At 34.9% G+C, this 12,083-nt stretch overlaps 1 protein-coding gene across 1 annotated transcript in view; it reads right to left on the bottom strand.

Annotated features, from left to right (window-relative positions):
• LOC114454080 (contactin-associated protein-like 2) overlaps positions 1–12,083 on the bottom strand; it is a 180,942-nt gene that overhangs the window by 44,784 nt on the left and 124,075 nt on the right. Inside the window, exon 10 of the mRNA XM_028434222.1 lies at positions 6,037–6,255. Within this exon, the coding sequence (XP_028290023.1) occupies positions 6,037–6,255 (219 nt within the window). The remainder of the gene's footprint in view (positions 1–6,036; positions 6,256–12,083) is intronic.

Below are 12,083 nucleotides of genomic sequence, written 5' to 3'. Positions count from 1 at the left end.
TAGATTTAGATTTAACATTTAGATTAAACATTTAACGTTAGATTTAACATTTAGCTTTAGATTTAACATTTATATTTAAATTTCACATTTTCAACATTTAGATTTACATTGACATTATGTTTATGACAAAAAATATCACACATTTCATACATATTGCTGTAAATCGGGTCAAAAGTAACAAAGAAATGCACATAAGTTTTTTAAACATGGTTTGTTGCTAAATGTTGTAAAAAGTTGCTGTTTTTTTTTTTTTTTCTCCAACCATCTCTCCTCTCACATATTCATGGGATTGCTTCCCCAAACACCCATTGAGGTTGAGAAAATGTATGCTTTAAAATGAGCAGCTATCTGCCTTAATACATCACACCTAAGTCTTAATGTGGGACATCAATTACAAAGCACCAGAAAGGGGAAAAAATCACATTATATAAGTGTAAAAAGAGATCAAAGCCTGAGCAGTAAAAACTATGGCCTAAAGGAAGACATGTTGGATGGATCTGTATCACAGGGATGTTTAATAAATGTTACCCACTGTCTTGGCAGGTGAGTGAAGCCGGCTTCCCTGTGACAGGTGTCGCACACACATGCAGAAGAAGAAAAGGTGACGATCCATGAAGACACAGGCCAGAGACGGGAAAGTAGAAAGCAACACAATAAAGAAAACAATCCAACCATGACAGAACTGAAACAGAAACATGCAAAATCAAGCAGAAGAAATGTGAGCAATGATATATATATATAAAAGAAACAGAGTGGGGATTGCCAGAGTATGTGGAAAGATTTATGCACATGTATGGAGCGCTTTAAAAGTTAACCATGTGAGATAAATGACAGCAGGCTGATGGTAAAACATTTACTCTCACGTCTATTAGAGCAAATGAGCCACTGTGCAGTAAACACTAAAGCATTTAAATGCTTGATAAGGATCGCATTAATTGTGAAAGAGCAAAAGGAGAAAATAAAAACAAAAACAAATATGAGACCCTGCAAAGCTGAAATATAGTTAAACATCAACTTTGAAATATAAAAACTTAGTGAAATTACCCTTTGGCATGATATTTTTTAGTCACTAACTAAAACTATCCTCTTTTTAGCTGAATTTAAAAGTTTTTACTGCTAATTTAAATGTTTTTATTGCGGATTTTAATGTTTTTACTGCTGATTTTAGCCTTTTTACGGATTTTAAAAGTTTTTAGTGCTGATTTTAATATTTTACAGCTGATTTGAATGTATTTGCTGCTGATTTAAATGTTTTTACTGCTGATTTGAATGTTTTTACTGATTTTAAATGTTTTTACTGCTGATTTTACTGTTTTTACTGCTGATTTTATGATTTTATCCACTAATTATAAATGTTTTTTCTGCTGATTTTGATGTTTTTACTCTTGTTTTGAATACTTTTACTGCTGATTTTAAGTTTTTACTGCTGATTTTAATGTTTGTATTGATTTTTAAACTGTTAAATGTTTTCTAATGCAATTTGTAATCATGTAAAGAACATTGATTTGTAGGGATGTAACGATTAATCGTATCATAGGTATCACGGTTGATCGCAGTACTGTTTTTAACCAGCAGAGGGCGCTATCCACAAGTGTAGGCGGCGGGTGGAGTCTGCTAATACTTTCTTTCTGGCTAGCATAGCTTCTCTTCTTCACTGAAAGTTATCTGCATGCAACCGACCACTGTATTACCAGCGCCCTCTGCTGGTCCAAACAAATATGACGTAAATCATTGCAATCACGGTTTTTTTTTTTTTTTTAAAGTCCAATTGTTAAGGCACAAAATACATTTTCAGTTGCACTTTTAAAAAGAAAAAGAACTATTATGCAGTTTTGCATTGTTTATTATAGAACCAGAATTTAAATTAATAGGCTTCATTTTCATTTGTATTATTCCTTTATTTATTTCATTTAAGATTTATTTTTAGTTAAACTGCATTGTTTTGAATAGTTTATCAAGAAATTCTTTTGACAATGAAAAATAAAAGGAAAATAGTGCCGTATTTGTCTACAGTCCCATTTTGTAAAATAAATCGTGAATCGAATCATATCGGGAGTTGAGTGAATCGTTACATCCCTATTGATTTGCCTTGTGTATGAAATACGCTATAAAAAATACATTTGCAATCACTAACAGTGTCTGCGGACAGAAAACCTGGTGCTGAATTTTTGCTCTTTCCAAATCTGCACATCAAAAACACACAAAACAGAGCTGATTTTAATCCATTTTACAGTGCCAGAGGATGATTTTAAGCCGCTTCTCCTGAGTGGCTGGGTCACTTTGTGTGCATCACACTGTAAACTCTCAGAGCCTATTCAAAATAAGGATTAAGTCAGGATTAGAGATCAGATATGAGGTGTATCCACCATTCTGGCTGTTGGCATTGCCTTAAGGTATTTAAAAAGTCTGTGAATATTATCACAGTACCTTTTTCTTGCACAATTTTTTTTTGCATTAATGTGTTAAAAATGCATTTTTTTTAAATTGAAAAATGTGCACTACAAAACAAGGAAACTTCATTAAACTAGTAAGTGTCTGCAGTCATTTGCTTTGACGGTGAATGAATTTATAGGGTCACTGAGCAAAAAAAAGCCTGTGTGCAACACTTCCACACTGGAAAATAACAGGACTTTTGGTAAAATAATGTAATTATTATTAATAAAGATAATAATTTAGAAAAAGAGAGTTGCTCTTTCCTGCAGTACAGTAATGCGGACAGACTGCTGTGCCTCAGTAGCTGAATGTAAAAGTGCAATAATTTGTGTCTGAACAGATTTGAATGTTCAAGGTTTCCATTGATACAGCAGTTCTCTCATATTGATACTGGGATTTTCTAAATGTATAGAAATAGACAAATAGATTTTTTGTGCACTTTATTTTAACACTTAAAAACACAATAAAAAAAAAAAAAATGCACTACAAGATGGGGAAACTTTAGCAAACTGGAAACAATTTGCATTCCCATTAAAATGCAAGTGAGAGCACGAAGATGTACTACATTTAAGTCAAAGATTGTCTTCTCAAACGTTCAAAAGTGCAACACGACACAGTCACGTGAAACTTCGGTCCTGTGTTAGGAGAAATACTGGATGTCTCCAGCAGGGGTCTCCACTATTTTTAAAGTGTTGTGGGAGTGTTCAGAATGTTCAGACAAACTAACAACAAAGTTACAGGGGCTTTGAACTGAAGTCTGCAGCCGTTTGCTTTGACTGTGAGTGAATCTACTGTGTCACTATGCAGAAAATGATTCCACACTGTGAATAATAACAGGATTATAGGTACTTTATCCTAGTTAATATTAATAGTAATATTAGTCATTAAGAAAAGGAGAGCTTCTCTTTTCAGCAGTAAGGCAGACAGACTGCTGTGCCTCAGCAGCTGAATGTAAAAGTGCTATAATTTGTCTGAAAAGATTTTAATGTGCAAGGTTTTTATTTAATCAGCAGTTCTCTTATCTTGACACTGGGATGTTCTAAGTTTAAAGTAATAGACAAAGATTATTTGTGCACTTTATTTTAATGCACACTTTCTTTAAATAAATAAAAAAGTCCCATTTTTTGGAAAAAAAATGCCTTAGTCTGCATTGTTCACATTTTACATTTATCCATGTTTGTCTTTATGAAAACAAATGCAATAACACATTCATTTCATGTAACTGTTTCAGAATAAACAGTTTCTGTGCATTAACATGATGAGTTGTTTATGTAATTAATCATGATTAATTATGGTCACATTTGAATTTAAGTTAAATTGTTTTTTCTTTCTTTTTTTTTTAATGATTCACACCCCTTATATTTATGCATCTTTTAATTTTAGCTTCAAGCCGTGGCCTGAGTTTTTTTGTGTTTGAATCTGTGAATAAACAATGACTGAATATCTATCTAGAATCCATTATCTTTCCAGTTCCATTACCACAAGGCACTCAGGGACTGAAGCATTTCTCACCCATTTCCCTTTTCAATAAGTAGAACTACAAATACACTGAAATATAAATTGGTATACAGTGAGGTGAGGATGCTTTGGCTGCATTCAAGTCAGCAGCAGTGATGAAACGATGAAATTATATTACGAGCAGGGATCAAGAGGGTTAAAGCTATCACGTCGGGATGTCTGATTGAAATTTTGAACTTCTCTCCGTGACCCAGTAGGAAGTCCATGATTCGCCTCAGCACTTTTTCCTTTTATCCGCAAATCCCTAAAACTATTTTAATTCCCATGTTACGTCTGCAGAGGAACGTCAGCTCAGCACCTACGAGACCCCTGAGTGAAGGGATCGTAGAGCTAGCGCTGAACTTCTACAGTAAAAAATCAAGTTAGAGACATCTGGAAAAAGGTTTGTCAAAGTGCTACAGTGTGAATTCATTGATTAGAAGTAAAAGCTGAATAAAATAGTTTTCCATGGATGGCAGCAGTGACGTGCAGTCAGGGTAGGCAAGGTAGGCAGTGCCTACCCAAGGGTGAATTGATATTTTGGTTATTTGTTTTATTTATAATATAATTATAATGTATTTATTTATCCATTTCCAATAGCCTACAGTACCTATAAGTTTAAAAGTGTCCGCATTTTACTAAACAGCGCTATTTCCTGGAACGGCTGCCGTCTCACTCCGCTGTAAGGCAGGAGGAGGCCACACCCCCTCCCAAAAGCACACGGCTGCTCTACCTCTGTTCTCATAGCATGTTTTTATGTTTGCGCATGCGCAGTCAGTTCCCCAAGATGTCAACCATCGGCTACTCCCATTTCGGGGGTCACGGAACAAATGATTTTGAAATGACATACAGGTACAGCTTAAAAAATGTGATTTATGTGGTTAAGCAGCTTTAAAAGCAATGGTTTTTAGGGACCAGAGGTAATTGTTTTGACAAATATTTTGTCCATTTTTAACTAAAAATAACCAGATTAAACTAAGACCGAATGCAAAACAAGTAGTGACCTGGTACTAGAAGATCAATGAACAGGTCACCTTTTATTCTATATATTGTAGTAATAATGTAGGGTGTCATGTCCTCTTTTCTTTCTTATCAGGGTTTTTTTTACAAATTAATGAATTTGTCTGGGTTTCCCAGGGACCATGAATGCATTTCAGGGAACACGTTAATTTAAATGACCGTAACTTCCCTAATATTTGCTCTATCAGAGAAATTCCATCAGTTTTTGAAAGCTAATGAGTTGGTATTTACAGCCAATATGGTGTCATTACGGTAACATCACTCACACGTGAGGGAATCATTAAAGATGCTGCTTTGTTTTGACGAAATCGTCAGACACGAGAATCAGAGAAAGAGCGAGGGCCTGATAGCTATAGCCTAGGAAGTTAAGGTACGTTATGGATTTTTGTTATAGTTTTAATTTCTAGTAGGTGATGTTTATTATCATTTCAATGATAGAGATATTTCAAAAAGGTTTGTATAGGATTTTTATAGTAGTTTAGAAGTCTTTGTTATAAAGAGAGAAAATCATTTCTGAACAATAACAACTTATTTATCTGCTATATTGTATTTTGCTTTAGATTTACGAAAACGTTGAGTACTTTGAGTTTGTCAAGGTCGGCCCAAGTGTTCTCTTTGTTGGAATGCATTCCCTGCACGTTTTAATTTTCTTTTCTTTTTTTAAAATCATACTCATGAAGATTTAGATGACTGAAAGTAAATCGAAGAAACAATTAATTAAAAAATCAGAATAATTAATTGATTTTTATTTTTTTTAAATATGCCATTGTCATCGGTCAGGAATCACAGTCTGCAGCCCAGGATTTAAACAGTGTCACTACCCACTCCCCCTGGCTGTGAATATGCAGTGATAAAGCTTCTCTTAAAAGACGGGAATGTGATTGATCACATGTTCTCACTACCAGCAGCACTGTATATAAAACACTTACACTAAGTTTCCTAATTAGCAGTAAATCCAATGAGGTTTACACTGTTTGTGACTTCTGAGGCATTTGTACATAATTACAGTCTGGTAGTCTGAGTTAGCATCTGTGTGTGCACTAGTCAGTCCTACACACTGATTGGATCATTATGGAAATGTCGTACCCACGTAGAGCTGGCTGAACAGTTCCAGACGCGTGTGGCCCTGAGCCGGAGCCGGCCGAGACGCTCGGTAAACCTGATCCACCAGGAGAACGGATTCTTTCACGTTCCGTTCGGCCGTCACGCGATGCCACAGGTCGTCGTTGAGCGGCGTAGTCGACTGCACGGTTAACTCCACAGGTCCATTCCCAACGTCAAAGGAGAAGGAAACCACGTGTGGGGCTAAAAAAACAAAAAAAGATACACAAGACATTGATTAGATTGATTGATTAGATAAAACAATGATCCAGGGGGCATTGCCCCCCCCGTGCTCAAAAGTTTTTAATAATTTTCCCAAATTCATCTGAAAAAATGAAATTCTTAATATAATGTACATAATACACAGATATTTTAAGTGCCATAAAACACTGACTGTACAAAATATGTATGAATTCATTTGTTGTTCTTTTACAAATAGTAAAAGTTATTTTTGACACTTCAGTCTTGTGATTTGGTTCTGTTGCACAATTCTTTTTCATATTTCATGTAGAAAAACAAAGAAGAACGCAGCCGCCCGCCTGATTTTATCATGAATTTACAACATTAATCAGAAAATGAGGATTCAGTCTCACAAAGCCAAAAAAGGAAGAAGAAATCATTGCAGAGCTGCTTTCTTCTTGTAAATAGGACGTTACTTTTTTTTTTTAACAACAGTTTTTGGACTAAATGTTAGGATTCATTGGATTTTTGACCGTCTTAGGAAGATTGTGAGACCACTTCTGATGGAATATATGGATTCAGTCAGACATGGCATTGCTTTAAAGGTCAGCAGTGCTGGCTTGTTTATGTCACCATTTTCACGTTTGACAAAATAACTGACTGTGTTTGCTGAGATGGCTGTGTCTTAGAACGGTTTATATGGTTAAAAACAGAAGATTCTAAGCTTTCAAACGTGCATTTTGACCCGTATTTGGGACGGTGGACGTTACGACGCGTCAACGCAAATTTTTGTAGTCAACAAACTAATCGTTTTGCATTAGAGTATATGTTACACACCATGTGGTTGGTGTGAATCTCAAGACGGTTTATATATTTAATTCTATTATTTTTTTTTGTTTTTTAGTCCCACGTGGCAAGAATCTCAAACTCCGCCAAAGCCTTTAGCTCCATCATCTTCTGCTTCTGAACCTAAATATGCTTTTAGCTGCTAATCTAATGGCTCATTGGCTACAGGGATATTCATTTGGCTTGTATAGATTTCAGCTTTGTAATACATGAATGCGCACAGCTTTGGACAGGTCTAATCTCAGATTGTCGATAGATGCCAGGAAATGCTGCTTTTGGCATGACACGAGCAATAAGTGCTGCACTTCTTACACATGTGCTTTACTTTGGTTGTTTTTCCACTGGTATATTTAATCTAAGGAGAGAGCGAAAAAACAAACAATGAGACAGAAACACAGTGAAATGATTGTCATTAAGTGTATAACTTTGTGCACTGCTAGCCACAGTTCCTAAGCTCTATTAGCCAAAGTGTTTCCTCTTAATTTTGAGCGAGAGTGAGGCAGAGAGGCCGAAATGACCATCTGTCCATTCCAGATGTTTTTGCATAGGTTAGGGCAGACATAGGCAACTGGCGGCACAGGGGCCACACGCAGCCCATAGGTCTAATCTTGTGCGGCCCCCAAAACAAAAATGTAATTCATGAAGTCGGAAGTTATATTAAACCCAACATAGCACACAAAACTCCAGAAACACAGAAAACTACAGCAAAATGTCAACAAAAGTCCACAAGATAACAAAAACACAAAAAGATTTAAAAACCCACAAAACAAACACAAAATGACTACAAAAGCAACAACATATACAAAAAGGACTTCAAAGACACACAAAATGCCAACAAAATTGCACAAAATTACAACAATTACACCAAGGATGTCACACAAAAAGACTACAATGACTAAAGTCTGGTTTTTTTTCTGTGTTAATAATTGGTCAGTATTTTAAATGCCGACATGAAGGTTGATAATGTGGCCCCTGAATCAGACAATCACGTTTTTGTGGCCCCCACTCTGTTAGAAGTTGCCCACTTCTGGGTTGGGGGTTTGAGTGGGAGTTTTTTTAATGCAAAAAATATAACCAGTTACATAATCAGATTACATCACGTAATCCAATCTTGGTTTTGATAAGGATCAAACCTTTAGTTTGGGTTTTTCAGAACTTTTGAGCAGGACTTGGATCATTTTGATCCAAAAAAATCTGGATTAAACTGATTCGGTTGAAAGTGTTTGGCCTGATGAAATAATCCCAGTCAATATGAACCACAAATAATATATTTAATTATGTCACTAATTGATGTATATAAAAATATATTCCTTTCGTTTTTAGAGCATTTTTTAGTGATGTATGCAATGATAAAACAGAATAATAAAGCAACTGGTTTTTGAAATCCAAAACAAATCTAAATCAAAAATAGTGTCTAAATATTACGATGAGCACTGATCATCCAGATTTGGTGATCCTTAAAAGTTTCTAGATTGATCCAATCCAATGTTACTTAGAAAAACCGTCTAAAAAAATTAAAGGGATTACGTGATCATGAATAGCAAAAAAAAAAAAATCGGATCAATTTCACCTGGATTCAACCTTTTGAAAAAACACGCCCTGTTGGGATCAGTTTAATCCAGATTTTTTGGGTCAAATTCATCCTTAATCCGACTGAAAAGTTCTGAAAAACCCAAACTAAAAGTTTGATCAAAGCCAAAATTGGGTTGTGTGATCTAATCCGATTACATAATCTGTTTTTTTCATTTGAAAAATACATTTTCAAGATTTGATCCAATCTGTTATCCAGAATCTGAGTTGATTCATTTTGAAAAACCAGGCTTTGATGGGAACAAAAGCCGAGATGTTTTTGGATCAAAGTGATCCCAATCCTTTGGATTAAAAACCAAAATTGGATTACGTAATCTAATCTGATTTTGTAGTCAGATTAGATTGAGTTTTTTCTTTTGAAAACCCATTTTTAGAATTTGAGCCACTCTATTATCCAGAATCTGAGTTGATTACTTTTGAAAAACCAGGCTTTGATGGGATCAGTTTAATCCAGATTCTTTTGGATCAAAGTGATTCTAATACTACTAAAAGGTTCTAAAAAATCCAAACTAAAGATTTGATCAAAACCAAAATTGGATTATGTGATCGGATTAGATTCCGTTTTTTCTTTTGAAAAACTCATTTTCTAGATTTGATCCAATCCCTTATCTAGAATCTGGACTAGAATTGTTGACATAGTGGAAACAGAAAACCCTTAGGCAACGCAAAAAAAACTCTTGCAAGACAGTTTTGTTAGCATTATTGCGTGCACGGCTGGTTACAGTGTGAGTTTGCACCATTCTAATATAGTAATGTTAGTCTATCTATTCTAGTCCTCACTGATTCATCCATGATGTATTCTCTTTCTCCTCCCACTACCTGATTTTACTCATGATTATCTATTGTTTTCTATAGCTCCTAAATGATCAAGTGTGCACAACTATGATGAAAAAAAAAAAAAAACTATGTATGTACTATATATGCACTGCATATGTTTGTATAGTATAGTGAAACACCAAATGTAAAATTTAAAATGTTATTTTGTGAAGGGAAGGCTTTTCAGCACTTTCTCTTATGAATGCGTCATATGTAAACTTTGCACATACACACAAATATAGAGGCAAACTGTATATGCAAACAGCCCTCTCACAGCTTTTAGTGCAATGAATTAATAATGTCAAAGCAGGAATGCAAGGAGCAACATTGGTTATTCATTTTAAATGCTGAAACATGTCCAGAGCGTACGTCTTAATATCGTACGATTCACTGAGCCATTGAAGCAAAAGTGCAGGTGTGTGTTTGAAAATGTGTGTATTGTTTGTGTAGCGCCACAAAGCAAAAGACGTATGGGCAACAACTTGGTGTCTACGAGCAGGACTAAGAGCTAAAGTGCCCTGAGAGCCTCCTGTGTTTGCATTGTTGTGATGGATGATGTCATCAGTGTGTGATCACAGATCTGTGTTAATACTGACAAACATGCACTCTGAGGTTTTACTGCACAACTCGCTGCTAATCGCTTTATTTCTTTAGCACAACTTGTTTTATTCTTTCATTTTTATCATTCTTTAATTATGAAAGCTGAGAAAAGACAACTTGTAAATTTTGCATCATTACAACACAAAACAATTTTAATTGTTTTGTGTTTTAAAATCACCACCGTCTGCCACCGACCTGTTCTCATCTACTTCCTCAGTTGAAGAAAACGAATTAAAAATAGCGATATTATGTTTATTATATCATTAGTCAAATGCAGAAATCTGTGGATTAATTATTATTCCCAGAGGTGCTAGTGTCCAGAAGTTTATGTTCACCACCACTTAGATTTGAAGATGATAATACAGTTATTTTTTTCCAACAATGAGAATTTTTTATACCTACAAACAGAAGGTTTAGATAGTAGTATTTAATATTATTATTATTATTATTATTAATAATAATAATAATAATAATAATAATAATAATAATAATAATAATAATAATAATAATAATAATCTATTTCTGTTATTTTTTCTATTATTTATAATTATTTTAGTGAATTTGTGTACTTAATCATATATGTATTTATCTACATTTTTTAACATGCGTTAAGACAGTTTTTCAACCTTGGGGTCATGACCCCATGTGTGGTCGCCTGGAATTTAAATGGAGTTTCCTTAAATGTCTAGTAATTGATAAAAAAATAAAAAATAAAAAGTTTGTGATTAATATTATTATTTTTAGTTATTATTTTCAAAACTAAAACACAATGTTAAACAACTATATTCTATATCTTCACATTCTCAAATATAAATCTGGTATATAATCTAATGCAGTATAAAAATATCTGAGCTGGTGCAATTTTCCTACTGTCAGTCCATTAATAACCTTCACAAAATGGACCCACAGTGTCTTTCCATTGGCGTTAATGGTTAAATGGTTCAGTTAGAAAACAGCACTGGAATCCCCAAGAATGGAACACATTCTCTCTGCGTGAACCCCAGAAGGCAGTGAGCGTATATTAACGTTTAGAACTCTATTCTAACGCTCTGGTTTCTAAAGAAAGTGGAAATATAGTTGTGAAAGCTTCCAGTAACAAGACGTTCAGCAGCGTGTGAGTTCTAACTTCTATGACTGACGTGTCAGGCAGCAGGTTCCTGTGATTATGTTCTCTTGGCTCAAATTAAATTTCCTTTCACTCACAGTGGAGCTTGTTCTGATCAAGCACTTTCCAGGCTGTGGCTTCAATTTAATCACAGCCTTCCATTGTTAAGGGGGTCGCTGGCACAGCAGGACTGTCCGTTGGTGACTAATTGCATTTCATTGGGATTCAGAGGGATTTTAGTCCAAAAGAAGGAAGTCTATGTATGTTGCCCGTTAACCAATGTCAGGCCTGGCCCATTTTCCTCCAATGTACTGAGAAAAGAGCAAAAATAAAGACACATTTAGTGAGAAAAGAAGATTTAGTCGTCAGATTAAAAGTGATATGAAGCCTTTAAGCTTCTACCAAAGATCAACACATGGTTGTTTTTTTCAGATATAATGTCCTTGTGAGGACAATGAGATATTCTAAGTTTTTTCTAAATTTTCACTGAATGCGTAGCGGTAACGAAGCAGAAACGTTTCTATTAAAGTCAGATACGCAGAGTTTCTATTTTTGCCGGACACTGGAACAATGCTGCATACATTCGACAAAGATAAACTTGTGGGACAGGAAGTAGTGCACAGTCACAGAATAATATATCTGGTTTATTTTCAAAATAAAATATACGGCGCCAGGATTTTGACTGTGGGTGGACCCCCAGAAAACCGGATGGGTGACTTAAAAAAAGTCCCCCAAAACTAACGTGCTTTCCTTCATCTTCGTTTCAACATTTTTCTGCGACACCGACGTTGCGTTCAAGGCCACTCTGAGAAATTACAATAAAGGCAAAAATGTTTGCGTGACTAAAGCTGTGATTATTCTGAATAGCATTTTTATATTGGTACAACAAAGCAAG

The sequence above is a fragment of the Gouania willdenowi genome, chromosome 20 (genome assembly GCF_900634775.1).
Source record: "Gouania willdenowi chromosome 20, fGouWil2.1, whole genome shotgun sequence".
NCBI classification, from domain to species: Eukaryota; Metazoa; Chordata; class Actinopteri; order Blenniiformes; family Gobiesocidae; genus Gouania; species Gouania willdenowi.
The sequence above is the reverse complement of the archived record's forward strand: the minus strand, read 5'-3'. Positions and strand labels throughout refer to the sequence as shown.